This window comes from Lissotriton vulgaris, chromosome 12 (genome assembly GCF_964263255.1).
Source record: "Lissotriton vulgaris chromosome 12, aLisVul1.2, whole genome shotgun sequence".
NCBI classification, from domain to species: Eukaryota; Metazoa; Chordata; class Amphibia; order Caudata; family Salamandridae; genus Lissotriton; species Lissotriton vulgaris.
This window is the reverse complement of record NC_141700.1, coordinates 719,911,922-719,930,317: the sequence shown is the minus strand read 5'-3', so window position 1 is coordinate 719,930,317 and position 18,396 is coordinate 719,911,922. Positions and strand designations below refer to the sequence as shown.

Sequence of the window (18,396 nt, the reverse complement as noted above, 5' to 3'; positions counted from 1 at the left end):
CTTTTTATTATACATTCATAAAGGGAAAGGGTCACAGCCATTACCTTCCCCTTTTGGCACTTATAGGACATGGTGTGTTTTATAGAACTCTGTTACATCAGCAGGGCTGGCCTTTGCTGAGCTAGAGCCTCGGGTGATACCAAAATTGGCATCTCTCTCTCTCCTCCTCAATGTCCTCTCCAGGGTGCTGATGATGATGATCTCAGTGGGCAACCCTTTTTTTCACAGATCAGGTCCCACCTGATTACCTCAGAACAGTTACCTGTCTGTGTGATCACATAATTCCCAATGTCTTCAGTCATTCATGCCACACCCAAGCATGTTTTCTTCCAGGCTAAATAGGAGGTGAGAGTCTAGGTGAGGGGATGGGGTTAGATGAGGAGAACAAACGGTGATGGGGAGAAACGGATATGGAATGAGACTGGAGCAAGAAGATGTATGTATAACCTGGAAAGTATCAACAGTTGCGAGCGGCCTGGAACAAATAAAATAATTAAACAGTTCACTTGAGCAGCTGCCGGTGCACCCCTCTGAATCTAGGCCCCATGGGTTTGCACCCGAGACTGGCCCTTCACATCAGTTTGCTGTCATCTGTCTATTAGCTCCAGAAAATTTAGTGATCCAATCTACCCATGTTCAAGAGTCCTGTGTTAGATCAATAACAACCCCACAACTCAGCCACATCCTGCAAAGTACAGTTTGGACTGTTCTGGCTGGGAGTAGCTGCATGTTCTATACAACAATATCCTTATCACATTTGGTATGCACACATGTTCTACTGTGGGGACAGTTAGTGCTCCTTTATGGTGTGAGTAGTACTTGCATTCAAGGTGAGAGCAAAATGTTGATGTATATCCTAACCATGCAGGGCAATACAAGATTTGATCGCTTAAGGAATAGTTTACTGAATTGTGCAAGCTAGATTAGTTTATCCATCCATGTATCTTATCCAAGCTGACAACCGTTGCTGCTCTACGAACCTACCCTGAGCATATCTTGCCTAACAGATCAGAAAAATAATCCATACAAACCTTCCTTATGTTGACAATCCCTCACCAAAATATTCATTAATGGCACCAAAATTCATCATAACCGCTACTAGAGCTTCAACCCAACCTGTTTAATGGTTCGCTGCAAAGCCAGCACTTTATGGCAATCTATGATCTTTATTATTCTCTGATAAAGATGGCTAAATGGAAAAAAAGTACTGACCACATGTGTAAACACTGTGATGAAATAGCTGCTGACTCTATCCACATGTTCTTTAGGTGCCCTAAACTTCTTCAATACATCTCTGACATTGAATTTTTTTTAAATAATAGTTTGGGGATCAGCGTAAAATTGTCCGATGAAATGGTTATTATGGGTTTAGAAATGGATCCGACAGAAACAAGGCCGGCAACTGAAGAGGCTTTTTTATTTATTTGTATGTCTGCGTATCGTTTTTGCATTACTTCAAGCTGGCTAGATATCGAACCTCCAGCGTTTCACAATTGGCAAGCCAAACTTTTATCTATCTTCCAATTTCAAAAGGCCATCTACAAGCATAAGGGTACCAAATGAAAGGAATTTGCAAATGAATTATGAATAACTAGCAGAGTATTGTTTACATGATGATAACTCTGTGACGTATGTTTATTATATGACTGTTTGCTGAAATAAAACTAATAAAAAATAAAAAAAAAGAAACCCTTCCTTATGTTGACAATCCCTCACCAAAATATTCATTAATGACACCAACATTCACCATCACCGCTACTAGAGCTTCAACCCAACCCTTACAGTAGTTTTAGATAAGGTTGTGTGGGCCTCAAGTGACACTGAAGGGGTACTTCTCTTAGACCGGAAGAGCACATACAATTCTGCAACTCTCTAAGGAAACTGTTTAGATTATACGCTGTGACATGTTGTGAATGCACATATCAGGTACACTTGTCTGCTAATCAGAAACAGCAATCAAAAACAGTCATGAAGGTAGGTTACTTTAAACTCAAGCTTGGGAGATCCAGAGCGGTCGGCTTCCAAGTATACTCTGCCAGACGCGGCTGGCTCTATCTTTGTATACAGTTTGAACTACATTGACATACATTGAAATCTCTGAGTCAGACGTGTGTGCTGACAATTAATTTCATAAGTTAAATTGTATACAATCAGGAATAGGAATCTTGGCAAAGCATGAATACATTATCATGGTGCGAGGTGCAATTTCAACATTTGCTTTTATCTTCCTTTCAGTTCTAGGGGAAGCTTAACAAGTATAAACGGTTCTTGGATTTTACCCACCCCTCCTACTGCCCATGTGCAGAAGCCAGGGTTTGTCCCACTGCATGGCTTATTAAACCACGGTGCGGACACAACATGGGAGAACAGTTGTTCAATATCACATTTATGCACTCAAGAAGTGATCAGTCTCTTCAGCATGTCTTGGAAAATTTGGTAGAGTTGTAGCGCAGGAAGGGGGACTTGTTGAAAGTTATCCAAGTCAATTGGCTAACCTATCAACATTTTATTAAGGCAATCTCAAATTGAGGAATCTACAGAGATACATTGTGATAGTTCCTTAAAAAAACAGTTTTGCCATAAAGAGCAATGAAGGAGCCACACTCCAGAGCAACTCAGAGTGAGCAGAAGAACACAAGGTATACACCTGTTACAACGCAACTTTTACAACTACCTACTATTACAATGCAACTTTTACAACGCATACCATTACAACGCATTGCGCTAGGGGGCGCTCTAGGATAGGGAATACGTTTAATTTACTATCCAACACCTTCCCTAGTGTCCACGGGGACTGGAGTTGGAATAGTAAATTATACTTACCACTATCCAGCACCTCTAAGCGCTATGCGTTGTAATGGTATGCGTTGTAATGGTCGCGTTGTAATGGTAGGTAGTTGTAATGGTATGCGTTGTAACATGGTACATCCAAGAACACAAATGCTTGATGTTTTGTGATGTTGGAACTCAGATGTGCCTCAGCCTCTATATTTATGATATATCTAACATGCCTTGGGAAGTTTATTTACATTATCTGTGTGTTTGAATACATTTCCTTAACATGCACGTGATTTAGGTTTTAGAATTCATACAACAGAATTAATTATTTTGTGTGTTCGCGTTTGCCGCGTTCACAACCAATTAGGACGTAATAAGTGTTCTGTGCAATGGTGTTGCTAATTCTTTGGTTTCTGCACTAACCGCGTTCTCACATCCAGTTTTGGCAAATGGAACCATTGTTTTCAGCAACAGAGGGTTCACACTTGGAAGTGCTTCCCACAGCTCCATATAGTTGTTATGGGCAGACAGATAGGGATGAAAGGAGAACTCATATGCTCAGGGACATACTGCCTGTCCAGGCATGATCCTGAAGACCATCGCGTCTACAGCAAGTATGTGGGTTGTATTACATGTCTCAGCAACTATACACCATAACACCACAGTCCTGATAGAAAAGTTAAGAGTTTCCTGAACTAATTCATTATGGGTGTGTGATAATCAATGCTTGGTGCTTACAGGTTATTCATTGTATTTATGTATATTATGGGTGGGGGATTTATGAACATACCGATAATCCATATTTACCTGATATATATTAGATTAGCACATAATAAACACCAATTATTATCAAATACATAGGTTTGAGTGTGAACTGATTTAGGAGGATTCAAGGTACGAATTCAAATTTATAGCCTGCAAGATCTTCTCAACAGGTTAGTCAGGTTCTTAACATTCTAATATTTCTACGAGTACAGCCCGAAGGAGAGGGTGGGACAGACCTGTCTACTTTCCAATTTTTCATAGAGACCAAGAATATGTGAGTGACTCTTAAGGCTAGGTAAACCTACCAGTGTGAATCCCAGACAGTGGAGGGTCACAACAAAACAACTTTAACTCGTGCTACCAGACTCCTTGAGTTCTGGATACTTCTACAGAGACGTTCCTCTAGATCAAAGAACCATCAGTATCTCAGCATGCCTCAAAAGCAATTCTCTAGATAAAAAGAATAAGCAATAAATAAAAAGAGAAAAACATTCCACGTAAAATGTGGATTATTTTCCTTTGTACTGACTTAGGAGTGCACTAATAACCTCCACCACTTGGAGTCACATTGAATTATGTCAAGGTTTATAACACTTTGGTGATGAACAAGGTATGAATGATGTGTACACCTTTGAGGCAACAACAGCAGTTCTATTTCCACTCCTCTGACTGGATTTATGAGTCTCCTTTTTAGGTACTAGTAAGAATCCAAAACAAGCGTTGGCATACACAAAATCTATGGTTTGCATTTTGACTTTTAAGAAAAACCTACTACTTTTGCTAAAAGGTGGATGAAGGGACAATGACAGATAATGGTGGAGGACACACTGCAGGTAGTAAGAAGGAAGAAGCTGGGACTAGAAGTGTGAGAGTGTGACAGGTGCAGCATGCAGCATGGACCTGAGTGAGGTGCTGTGAGCGCGAGACATGGAATCTGGGATGGTATGGAAGACATGAAAATCAAGGTTGGATACATGTGAGGGACACAAAGTGTAGAATGTCTTTGGTGGTTCAATGAGTGGGTAGTTGGCACTGCAGGGATTTACTTGGCTACCTGAGGAAGCAGCACGAATCAGGAGAGATATCAAAGTAGCAGTGCTTGGCCAGTGGCATGGAATCAGTGCTAACAGATAGACTCCCATGGTGGATGGGCGGAGGCCTCTGGGGCAAGTGTTGGGCATATCAGGCCGGTTGTCCTTGATGCATAATGCTAGTACAGACTACGTTGTCACCTATCCTCCAAGGACAACCTGTGGCTGTCTGAGCCTCCTAGTGAAGGGGGAGGGAGAGCAGTCTGCACCAAGTGCCAGTGGTACCACATACCTGAAGGATCTGTGTCGGATGAGCGGAGTGAGGCAAGCACCAGGAAAACTCAGATTCTGATGGGACCATGGTGTAGTGCGGCTGTAGGATATGGGGTATGGGACGCGAGCACAGGTGATCAGGGGTGTGACCAAGCCTTTTGGTAGGAGACATATAGACAACAGGACATCTTTAATGATGCTGGAATCTGCAGGCCTCCTGTGATACCTTGGTGTTGAATTGTAGGTGAAAGTGCTCACTCGCCATATCTTCGAGGGCAGGTCAGACGATGTTGCCTCAAACAAGTTGCTGTGCTTCTGAGTTGCTTTTGTGGTCCTCTAGCTGAAGAGCAACATCTAAGAAATTACTTGGTAGGAGACATGTTGTGAAGCATGAATGTTAGGTGATGAACTGGCTTCAGTCTTCTTGGAAGAGGGCAGTATCTCACTCATTGTCAGTACAACTGCTCTCCCTCCCTCACAGCTCCACCATTAAGTGAGGCCCTCCTGAGCCACTGCACACCCGCAGTGTTGGTGCTTGATGCCCTCATCCACCCGCAGGTTAATCCAGCTCCTAATCCCTGGTAGTCCAGTGGACCTCTTACTAATTCTCTTGCTCTGTGTTCTGCCCCCTTCATCCTCTCCTTTCTGCTCCGTTTCCTAATTTTTACCCTTTATCTTTTTCACCCTTTTATTACTTTTCTTCACTTTTCATTTTTTGCTATCATCTTCCTTTTCCCTGTTTTTCCTATCATCTTCTTTTTCTTCATTTTTCGGTGGCTGCTGTCGCCCGCCACCCCTCTACCCCAGCGCAACCAGCCCGAGCCAGTTCGCATACCCGCTCCCGACTCCCAGCTGTCCAGCCCTTTACGACCCTTACTTAATGGCGGCCGCTGCCGGGACAGGTGAGCAAGACCACTGACTCATTGTCAGTGGAACTGCTCTCTCATTGTCAGTGAAACTGCTCTCCCACCCTCACTGCTCCACCATTAAGTGAGGCCTTCCTGAGCCCCTGCACTCTTGTAGTGTTGGTGTTTGAGGACAACCTCCTCCCGCAGGTTATACCTGCACCACATGCCTGATGGTCCAGTGGTCTCTGACTCCTTCTCTTGCTCCACTATCTGCCCACTTCATCCTCTCCTTTCTGCTCCGTTTCCTTGTTTTTCACCTTTATCCTTTTCACACTTTTACTCTTTCTATCACTTTTCTTCACTTTTTCATTTTTGCTATCATCTTCCCTTTCCCCCTTTCCCCATTTTCCTATTATCTTCCTTTTCCCTGTTTTTCCAGCTGCTGCTGTCCCTGTGGCTGCTCCCCCCAGTGCGACCAGCCCGAGCCAGTTCCCCTCCCCGCCTCCCACCTATCCAGCCCTTCCTGACCCCTACTTAATGGCGCCCGCTGCGCGGCTGCACCGCTGCCAGCCGAAGGTACGCCAAAGGCAAGCCCGTCAGCACCGGTCTGTGACCCAAACGCGACCAGCACCAGGAACCCTGGACCTCCGCACCGCCATTGCTACAACCCAGAGGCACTCCACACATTCAGCCCAGGTCGCAACAGCAACTGCAAGCTAGCTTCACTAGCCTACACCCTTCAGCTGTCACCTCTGCCGGCACCTGCAGCACCGCCTGGACCACGGATCCAGCACAACCCTCCCGCAAGTACACAACCGCCCGAAGACCCTGAAATGCATCCTCCTCAACATCCGATCCCTCCACAAACACGCCACTGAAATCTGGGACCTCCTCAACAGCACCACCCTGAATGTCGCATTCTTCACCGAAACCTGCACGAACACCACATCGGGACCGGACTTCGTCACCGCCATTCCCCAAGCATACAAGATCTCCCAGAAGGACTGCCCCACCCTCACTAAAGGAGGAATCGCCATAGTCCACAAATCCACCCTCCGGCTGAGCACTCTCCCCGATGAGCCCACAGACCAGATGGAACACCTACACTTCAAGATACAGGCCTGCCCCACCATCACCCTCTTAGGATCCCTCATATACCGAACCCCCGGACCATTCACCAACTCCATCATGGACATCATCTCCCTGCAAGCCATCGCATCCACCAACTACACCTTGCTGGGAGACCTCAACTTCCATTTTGACAACCAACTGGACCCCAACACCACATCCCTCCTGGACAACCGGCGCAACATTGGACTCCACCAGATCGTGACCGAACCCACGCACTCAGCAGGACACACCCTCGACCCCCTTTTCACAACAGGAAACTCCACCACTTTCATCCACAGTACTGAACTCCTGTTGACAGACCATCGATGCATCCACTTCACCTTAAGACCACCCACCATCCACAGAACTCAGAACCTGCTCCCACGAAGAAACTGGACCAAAATCACTGACCACCAGCTCTCCTCCTCACTCGGCAACTCCACCACAACCATCGCGGAAGACGACAACCCCAACACCGCAGCCACAACTCTTTACAGATGGATCTCTGACAGCGCCAACACCATAGCCCCCCTCAAGAAGAACAACACACACGCCAAGAAAGCCAGATGGTTTACCACCCAACTTCAAGAGTCCAGGCGCACATGCAGCAGCCTCAAAAAGCCCTGCAGGAACTCCAAATCTACAGAAGCCCACAGCAACTTCAAAGCCGCCACCAACGCCCACCGCCAACTCATCAGAAATATGAAAAAAACAGCGATCAAAGACAGAATCTCCACACACGCGCACAACAGCAAAGAGCTCTTCAGCATCATCAAGGAGTTTGCCCAACCCACCAGCGAGTCTACTGACATCATTCCCTCACAAGACCTCTGCGACAAACTCAGCACTTCGACGAAGACTGCCAAAACACTGAACCCTCACCAGCCACCCCCGAACCCCTGAAGCCAACAATTAACAGCTGGACAGCCCTCACCACCGAAGACACACTGAAGACGATGAAGCCAATCCACTCCGGGGTCCCCACAGACCCCTGCCCCTACCACATCTTCAACAGAGCCGCCAACACCATTGCACCCATGCTTCCCCACACCATCAACCCCTCCCTAGCGAATGCCTCCTTTCCCGACAACTGGAAGCACGCCGAGTTCAACCCCTCCTGAAGAAGCCCTCAGCGGACCCCACCGACCTAAAAAACTACAGACCTATCTCCCTGCTCCCGTTTCCAGCGAAAGTTATCAAGAAAGCCATCAACAGCCAACTCGCCACCTTCATCGTAGAGCAAAACATCCTTGATTCCTCCCAAACCGGCTTCAGAAAAAAACACTGTACAGAAACCACCCTCCTTGCAAGCAGCAGACAACATCTGGACAGAAGGAAACAGTAGCCCTTCACCTCTCAGCGGCCTTCAACACAGTCTCTCACTGCACCCTAACACACAGACTTCACGAAGCAGGGATCTGGGACAAGGCCCTCGACTGGATCCACTCCGGCAGAACACAGTGGGTCAAACTCCCTACTTCCCTCTCAGACCCTACAGCAACCACATACAGAGTCCCCCAGGGATTTCCCCTCAGCCCCACGCTATTCAACGTCTAATGGCTCGGCTCGCCCCCATAGTCGGAACCCATGGACACAACATTGTTTAATAGGCAGATGTCACCCAAGTCATCCTCTCCCTATCCAACGAACCCATTGCAGCCAAACACCACTTTCAAGAATGCATGGAAGCAGTCGCCAAATGGATGAAAAGCAGCTGCCTACAACTCAACACTAACAAAACAGAAGTACTCATCATGGGCCCACACCCTGACACTTGGAACGATACCTGGTGGCCCCCGCCCTCGGAAGCTTGCCCACCCCCACGGACCATGCACGCAACCTCAGAATCATCCTTGACTCCGAACTCAACATGGCGCCACCAGATCAACTTTGTCACACCCTCCGCCTCCTATGAAGACCTTCAAATGGATCCCCCTCAAGTACAAAAAGACCATCACTCATGCCCTCATCACCAGCAGACTTGACCACAGCAATGCACTCTACGTTGGAATAAACAGAAACTTCACCCGCAAGCTACAAAACATCCAGAACACCGCCACAAGACTGGTCCTTACCCTGCCAAGACACTGACACATCTCCCAGCACCTGCACACACTCCACTGGCTCCCCATTGAGGCTAAAATCACCTTCAAGATTCTCAACCTGGCACACAAAGCGGATGTATGTTATCACAACGCATGCTTTTACTCCGCATGCCATTACAACACAGTTTTTACAATGCAAGTCATTACAACGACTTGCGTTGGGGGGCGCTGGATAGTGGAATAGTTGAATTTTCTATTCCAACTCCAGTCCCCGTGGATATTAGAGAAGGTGTTGGATGGAAAATTAAACTATTCCCTATCCTGCAGCCCCCTCCAGCACAAGTCGTTGTAACGACTTGCATTGTAATAGCTGCGTCGTAATGGTAGTGCTGAGTAAAAGTCGCGTTGTAAAGGATGTTTCCCCACAAAGCCCTCCACAACACCGGACCAGCATACCTGAACAGCCGACTCGAATTCCACGCACCCCAAACGACCCTATGATCAGCCCAGCTTTATGACGTGGTCCCCCGATCAATCACATGTTTGTTAAGGGTGACCACTCACCCGTAAGGGTCTCAAGGCGCTGGGGTGGGGAGTGGGGGTGCATGTTCCAGTCCATCAAGGAGGGGGTCTGTCAAAGAAACAAGTTTTGAGGTTTCTCGTAAAGATAGGGAGTGGTGTCTGTCTGAGGTGAAGCGGTAGGGCATTCTTGGCTCGGGCCACGAGGAAGGAGAAGGAGCGGCCCGAGCTATCCGGGCTGAAGACGGCTGATAGCCAGAAACCGGTCCTAGGATGCTTGATTCCGGTCCAGGGAAGACATGGCTTGGCAGTTCCGTCTGGACTGTTCCCATGAGGCACAGGGTCCAGAATGATTTGCATATGGCCAGTCTGAACTGGGGTGGCTTGGTGAGAAAAATAACGATGGATTAAACCCAGATCTGTGACTGGGGGTGAATGTTTGGCCATTGTGCAACATTCCATCCATCATCTTGTGTGTTTTGCTGTTCACCCTATGTGGGAAGGGTATGCCCAGACGTGGGTCCCGTGCTCACTACGCCACTGGAGTCAAGCTATCCTGGCTGAAGACGGCTGATAGCCAGAAACCGGTCCTAGGATGCTTGATTCCGGTCCAGGGAAGACATGGCTTGGCAGTTTGGGCTGGACTGTTCCCATGAGGCACAGGGTCAAGACTGATTTGCATATGGCCATGTCTGAGCTGGGGTGGCTTGGTGAGCAAAATAACGATGGATTAAACCCAGATCTGTGACTGGGGGTGAATGTTTGGCCATTGTGCAACATTCCGTCCATCATCTTGTGTCTTTAGCATACTTTTTACCACCATGAAGTTATTCACCATGAGTTATCTCTTGAGCACAATTGTGGTCGCCTGACAGCGAGCTTCCTTTACCAAGTCAGGCAGAGTTTTGAGAATCAAGAAATATTTCCATTTATTTGCTTACAAATATTTTCAAAGCTCACTTATACTTATTCACAAAGTCGCTAACTACTAATGAACTACTTTGGCCCTTTTTGCGAGGTTTTCATGCGATTTTCTGCTGATGTGGTAAAAAAAAGATGTGTTTAACAATTTGTGGATTTTAAGATAATCTGATTTATTTGTATGTGAAGTGAGGGTAAATTCTGGAATGCAGGTCCTCAAACACAGAGAGCTGTGCCTTCCCATTTGTATAGTTTAAAATTTGGAACAAGAAAATTGTGCTTAGTAGAAAGTCTCAGTAGACAAGTAGACAAGTAGGCCAGTAGTTATTGTATCTGCCAGAAAACAACAAAGGCATCAAACCAAACAACGTTTTATGCATCAGGCAGGTGACCTTACATTGTGTATATTAGTTCACTGTAGTGGTTCCATACGCGCTTAAGTCATCTCATTTGTTCGGAACTTCGGGTCAAAGTTCAGCCTTATTGCAAAATTTTGCAATCGTTGCAAATAATTCAGCCCCTTTTGTGGAGCCCCAGATATGCCGAATTCCCATAATTCAGTGTGGGATGGTTGAAGGAGTTTGCTACTATAACTTTATGGAAAAATGACAAATGTGAAAAGACCCACCTGAGTTGTTCCCGCTGAAAGAAACAAGATTATGTTACAGATGAGATCTGCAAATCTGTCATCTAACATGATGCCAAGATTACAGGCAGTTTTTCCAGGAGTGGGACAGTGGACTATTGTGTGTGTGACCAAAGAGATGGTTGCCACATATTTTTCTTATTTGTAATCAATAATATTTCAATGTTGCTAGAATTACATTACATTTTTTTTGTATCTTTCATCCATTTTAGGGGCAAGTGTAGCACAGAGGCCATGCTGGAGATACTGCCACCTGCCCTTGCTGAGGAACAGCAAATAACTTGCATGGTATCTACCTAAAAGCAGGTCTTGGTTCCATATTCTTGAAGGAAAGACACAAATTGACTTAAATATGAATTCAAAAGTAAAGAGGATAGAGTGGATCATTGTAGCACTCTGCAGAGCAAAGGTTTTGGTGGCAAGTGATAATCCTCTAACTGGACAGAGTTCTGTTCCATAAAACTGAAATATTACATCGGCTGATAGTCCCCCTGGTTTCTAGAACTCTAAGGCTTTGAAGGAGACCAGTATGGTCAATGTGTCGAAAGCAGCGGAGAGGTCTAAAATAATTTTAATCCACCCTCGCTTGTACCCACCATGGGCTGTGTTTTGTGACTTTAGCCAAACTGCTTTTAAGAGAATCTCCAGAGATGAGCTTAAGGAGGAGAATGATGCCCAGAAGAGGGGAATTACAGTCCAGTGACCTGCACATTGAGGAAGCTGAGCAGAGGGGGTCAAGAAAGCTCATTACATCTTCCCCTGTCGACCAGTATTCAGTCCTAGTTGACCCCATTTGACCTCAATCTTGCATGGGCTGCTTCCCTGATCAAGGCGTTATTAGGATTTCTTGCAAGGTCCAAGTTATCAAAACCTGCAACTCACACTCCAAACCAGGCAGCAGTTGCAAAGATATTCACTCTTTAAGATCCACTTGGTGAAGCCTCTGCTGCAGACCGGGCCTCTTTGGCAGAGTGTGTGACCTGTCTGTGCAGGAAAACCTGACTATGGGGGTCATTAGGATGGGGACGGACCAGCGTCCGTCCGCCACCCCCGAGGAAGAGGGACCGTCCGCATGGGCAGCGGAGGTCCCTCCATGCAAATTAGGATGTGGCCGCCACCCTGGCCATCACTTCCCGTACATTTAACATTGCAGCGGATGCTGCTTCAAGCAGCACCCGTCGCAAGGTTAAAAAGTGCATGTTTACCTTTGCATGCACGAAGCGGCAGGCACCGCGTGGTTCCTGCTGCTTCGTGCACGCAAAGGCATGGGGGTACCATAGGTACCCCCGATGTGCACCCCCCACCCCCCCCCTTCACCCCTGTGGGCACGCAACGGGCCCCCAAAGAAAAGACCCTATGCCTTTCCACGGCGGAAATGCCGCCGTGGAAAGGCATAGGACCGCCGCCATCCTAATATGCCTGGCGGTGTCTGATAGACGCCGCCAGCCATGTTAGAGCTTTTCCGCCGCAGTCGGAAGGCGACCGCGGCGGAAAAGCTGCGGACGGAAAAAATATCCCCCAGCCAACCTAATTTGACGGGGGGTCTTTTTCCAGTCCGCAGCGGTTAATCCGCATCCTCCGGGCCGGCGGTGGCTTCCGCCGGCCTGGAGGATGCGGATTATCCGCGATCATAATCGGCCCCTATGTCAGGAAGGTCCCTTTAGAATGACCCAAAAGAGCTTGGCTCCCTAACAGCATTCTGCTGCGGTCATCCCTCTTAGATAAAAGTTCTCTAGCTTCCTGCTATGCTCAGAGTGGTCGTCTATTCAGATAGCAAGTCAAACTCTGGTCCACAACCTTGCTTGCAATTGAATCAGTCATTAACATGTATTAAGCATATTACTCAGACTTGGTTCTCTATTGCTCCAAATGTCAAGCCTTGAATCCCGCTTCCCAGCTATTGATGTTCTGTATGCAGGACTTTCTAACGATTATCTTTCCTCTTTCAGGTCTTTCTTGTTCTGAGCTGTACACATACTATTTAGGGACCATATTCTCGTGGCTTTTTTCCGGTTGTCATTTTTACAATGAGTTCCTACCTCTTGTGGGGTTCAAATTCATTGCCTATTAAATACTTAGAACTTCACTTTGTCTTCACTGATCTCGGTTTATCAATAATTTAGCCTTTTTTTGACCTCCTCTGCAGCTGCATCTAGTTAGGTTTGTCACCTCTCGATATTATCTGGACTCTACGTTGCTCCCTTTTAATTTTCATTTGACAGCCCAATTATGAGGAACATATTTTTGGGTCAATTACTGGTTTTGTTTGATGTATTTGCTGGTTTATAAGTCTCACATTCAGTGTGGACCATGAGCTACGGAAAACGCACCACTGAAATGATCTCATGAGTCTTGCCCCCTGTGCTGAGCCCTGTCTCTACTGCTCCCCTAATCCTTCTCATAACGTTTTGGAGGGGGGCCCGACTTCAAAACATCTTGCTTTCGGGGGCTCAAGGCAAAAAAGGTTTTAATACCACTGGTCTAAGGCATTGTGGGGGTTGTATTTTGAATTCACTGACAAACAGCCAACTAGACCAATACACCATGGTCCGTTTTGCCCTCAGAGCAAAATGTGAATTGGCATTCGATTTATGCGCCCACTGGGCACTTTGGTTTTGCAGAAGGGGCCATAGATGCATGTGCAGCCCCTCGTGTAAGACTGATCGCGCCGGCGCACATGTAGAGCCAGCGCCATCTTGACAGGGCATTCCCTTATTTGTTTAGGGTCTGGCCCCATGCAAATGAGGGAATCTCTTTTCCTCTGCGTCTGCTCCGTATTATGTATGTAGATGCAAGGGCAAAGAAGCTGTTAGGAGGTGTATTGAAATTACACCACAGAAAAGTGGCACACTGACAGTGCGCTTCCTGATGGAAGTCCTCTGGACGGAGTGAAAGGGTACCACCCAGACATCTCCCTACAGGCGGGCACAGTCACTTACTACACCCGCCTTCAAGGGGATCTCTCTCCCCTCTTGAAATTGCAGTCGCATTGCCACCTCCACTGTGAAACACAGAACAGCTTTTAAACAGCTCCATATTTCACTTGAATGCCCTGCCTCCATGTTAAGCACCCATTAGCAGCTCTCCTAAAGGCAGTGCATTCAGAATAATAGTGTTCACTTTCCCTGTTTGCGTCCAGTGTATCTTATGCAAATATGGAAACTGCACCCTGTGCATAATACGGCTCCTGATATTAATAATCTATCAAATAAAATCCCCAAAAAGAACATCACAATAAATGGAGCAAGGTGAGAACTCTTTGCCAATCACTTCCTGTGCCATTGCTAGGTCCAGAATATTCTAAGCATATGCTCGAAGATTTGCAAGGCTTTTTTCAAAGTTTCTTCAATTTTGTTCCATTCTTGCACAGGCCAAATCTGTTTTAAAAGTCATGTTCGTGTTCCTCCTCTTCTGTTATGCCTCATTTGAATTTTGTCATCAACCTACAAGTTGTAAATATTCTTTTTCACTTGAAAATAACATAACAGTTGTATTTGTAAAGCGCACGATTACCCAAAGGTGTCCTGGCGCTGAATAACAGATGTTTGTTGTTACCCAACTCAATGGTACTCATTTTATTGACCTCAAATTGATGAAAGACTGAGTGGACCCGCCAGGATTTGAACCTCTGACTATGACGTCGAGCACAGGCCCCTGTAGTGGCTGCTTTAGTCCACTGAGCTACCAGGAACCTAAACATTGACCTGTTTGCATTTCCAGGAGGATCAAGGTATTCTGTAAAATCAACAAAGAAAATATAACCCATCACTAAAAGCAATAAATGAATGAACAAAAAAATAATCTCACCTCTCGATGGCTGACCAGATCTTCAACCCATCCTCTCTGTAGTAGAAGTTAGGCAAGGACTCGACCCCACGGGATTGGATATCGTCAGCAATGCAAATCGAAGTGTAAGTCACAGACTCCATGTTTCTTGTAATCAGCTCAGTAAGACCTTCTACTCCGATCGCTGTGTTCTGAGGATAAAGAATTTAGTTTCTGGTTAGGCCTATTTTCTAGGCTGCTCCAAACTATTTTACTCATAGACGAAAGTCTACAAAAAGTGATGGATAGATTTCTAGAAGTAATCTCTGACATAGGCAATTTCTTGGGCTGCTTCAATTACTAATCCATCGTTATTTTGCACACCATGTCACCTCAGTTTAGACCCATCTATTTTCAAATCAGTCTTGGCCCTGGTCAAATGGAAAAAGTCCAACCCGAACTGCGAATTCAGGTCCTCTATGAAAGATAAACACCAGCAACCCAGGACTGGTTTCACCCTTGTTATGGGCGCACCTTAGCTTGGTTCTAGTGACACTGTGTGCATGGACCAGTGTCTGGGCAAACCCATCCCACCTAAGGAGAGACACTAAAGTATACGAAAAGAGATGGATAGAAAGATTGAATTAATCTCAGCCACAGATGATTAACTCAGGGCTGAATCCCAATCCATTCTCAATTTGCACACCAGCCACTTCAATTTGGACCCAGCTATAAGCAAATCCGTCTTGACCTTGTTCCAGTGGGAATAGCCCAGCCCAAATTGCCATCTCAGGTCCTCCCTGAACCAGAACTCAGGTAGGCCAGGACTGGTTTTGCCCTTGTTATGGGTATGGCTTAGTTCCAGTGACGCAGTGTGCATGGGACCCACGTCTGGGCATATCCTTCCCACTTACGCTGCGTACTAAAAGTATACAAAATATTTCAATTAATCTCAGGCACTGGTAATTACTGAGGCCACATTCCCAATCCATCGTTATTTTGCACAACATGCCACCTCAGATTGAACCCAGCTATATGTAAATCAGTCTTGGTCCTGCTCCAATGGGAACAGTCCAACCTGAACTGCAGAGCCAGGTCTTCCCTGAAACTGAACACAAGCAACTCAGGAACGGTTTTTCCCTTGTTTTGGGCTCATCAGCTGGGAATATCTTGATTCCAGTGACACAGTGTGCACAGGACATATGTCTCACTGTATGCTTTCCTAGATTTTTATAGCTCCCTATATCAAAATCAGGGGCCTTCACTCAGTGTAATTGTGATGAGGAGGGGCAGTCCCTTATTTCAATGACTATATTACCAACTACCAAATGGCCTGAACTAGTTTCTCGAGCCAAGAAGAATGGCAAGCTCCCCCAAACCTAGAGCCTACTAAGAAACTGAGACTATAATCTTGGAATATAGCAGGTCTCAGGTCAAGGATTGTTTGTGAAGAGTGGGGAAAGTTGGTGGACAGCTATAACATATGTCCTTTTCAGGAGACAGAGGCCACTGATACACTATTCAGAGTGGATTTCACCAATCACTGGTGGTATTTGGGAGAGAGGCAGAAAAGACCTTCTATCATGTTGAATGACTATTTCTTCAGGCAATGTTGACATAGGCATAGGACCCTTCATGCAAAGAAGTTCATGGGCAGCCTAATGATAACCATGAGCAAGAATCCCACTGAATGGGAACTTCTCCAACCCATTCACACTCACAAAAGGGATGAGACAGGGGTACCCTTTATCTCCACTCCCTTTTGCTATCTACATCAAGACACTAGCACAACTGATAAGACAATCCTCAGAAATATGAGCAATGCCTTTTGGGAGGCTCACACAAGATCCATTTCTTTGCCAACTATATCATCATAATACTTAATTTCGTCAGAAATGCCATAAAAGATTTCCTCATTCACAATTTTGCTCCAGTATACAGTATATAAAAGTACAAAAGTGAGCTGGTAGTGGATAATGACATAGCTTAATAAAAAACGAATATACAAATTACTAAGATACATATCAAAACCAATATTGCAATAAAAGGTTCAACGTATAAGTGCTTAGAGGACCAGGCGGCCAAAGAGTGTCCTAAATAAGCCATTTCTGCCTGGTGCTCTTTAGAGTCTCTTGAAACGACATCACTCTATTGTCCACTACTACCGAGGGGAGTATTCAGGTGAAAATTGTGTTAACCCTGTCATAGTTCCCCCTGGCCTCAAACAATAGAAAGTGCAAATGCATACAGTACAATAAAGTTAAGGTGCTTAAGGTATCACATTAGGAGAGTTCTATAGCATTCTGTTAAAATAAGCTACCCAGGATAAAACCAATGCAAAATACTTAAAATCAATAAACTCAGTAAACCTCTGCCTAAGGTGCTCAATTAGCAATTTCACAGAAAAGATCTTCAAATAGACCACATCTTGCCCAAAAACTTGGCAACTGAGTAGACTATCAGCAAGGTGGTATCAGATGTTAAGATGTGCAGTGCTACTTCATGACAACGAGTGCCAAGGCTCTTACAGAGAGGGTCTAACCATCTCAACCTTGGGGTACTCTAGAGTGGATATACGAATCGTATGTGGGGTATTGTCTCGGCAGCTAAAGGGCATCCTGGACAAAATCCCATTTGAGCGGGGAACTTTCCCTAGGAGGCTGTAAGCGAATCCACCGAAATATAGCTGAATCTGAATTGCATATATAGCTTTCTGTCCGACGGAACTGTAATGGCCTCTAAGTATTGTTCATATTGTTGAAACGCAAGAAAATTCGATGTAAGACGGCCCCATTGGTGATGGCTTAAAAAGATTGGGCCACCCAGTGCCAGTAATGTTTCTTAATTAGAGCCTTGCTAGGGAGTAGTGCAGGGTTCCTTACATCCCATAGTCCCTCGAGCCCTATTGCGGTAAGCAAACTTTGCAGTTTATAAAGCCAGACAATTTTCTTAAAGCAGCCAAGGGCAATTACCTCAAATAGAGCAGCAGCATAGGGAAGCAACTCAGGAGTACACCTAAGGCGCAACCAGAGCAAGAGGGGTGGGAGCATGGCCTTCTCAGCGATAGTGGTTCTGCCCATATCCAGCCCGAGTGGATGCTGGGGAGTCCTCTGTGGGAGTGAGACCAGGGCTCTCAAGAATTTGTTCTCCGAGGTCAAAAGATCCTTGTCATTCTGATAGACCCATTGCAGTCCATTAGAACAGTAATGAACTTTATTAAACAATATGGGAAAGTCTCAGGATTCTGAATCAATGTCTCTAAATCTTAGATAATGGGAGTTTGGGTAAAGAGAGATCTCAGAAAAGAAATCGGGGAGATTTTTTGTTGAAACATTAAGGCCATTAAATACTTGGGGGTACGGATTACACGACTCTTTGTGACATTTACCAATTAAACTATACTCCCCTCTACACAGAAAATAAAAATGACTTAGCTAGATGGGAACCTATGTTCATCGTCTGGATGGGTAGAATGAAAACCCATCTAAGAATATTCTACCAAGGTTCTTATACTAATACCAGGCCATTCAGACATTCTTCCCTAAGCAGTAGGTGCTGATGTTGCAGATGACTTATGACAATTGTTTTCGGCAATAGAGCAAACAAAGGGAATTTAGAAAGATATTACAGAGCACACAAGTGCATGTTTATATGAACTAAGGGCTTAAAGATGGCTGCTTATCGGCACCTTTACT

The 18,396-nt window shown here is 45.7% G+C and overlaps 1 protein-coding gene across 1 annotated transcript in view; it reads right to left on the bottom strand.

The window, feature by feature from the left end:
* LOC147678116 (hydroperoxide isomerase ALOXE3-like) overlaps positions 1 to 18,396 on the bottom strand; it is a 112,019-nt gene that overhangs the window by 14,848 nt on the left and 78,775 nt on the right. The window contains exon 10 of the mRNA XM_086945976.1: positions 14,744 to 14,913. Coding sequence (XP_086802102.1) covers positions 14,744 to 14,913 — 170 coding nt within the window. The remainder of the gene's footprint in view (positions 1 to 14,743; positions 14,914 to 18,396) is intronic.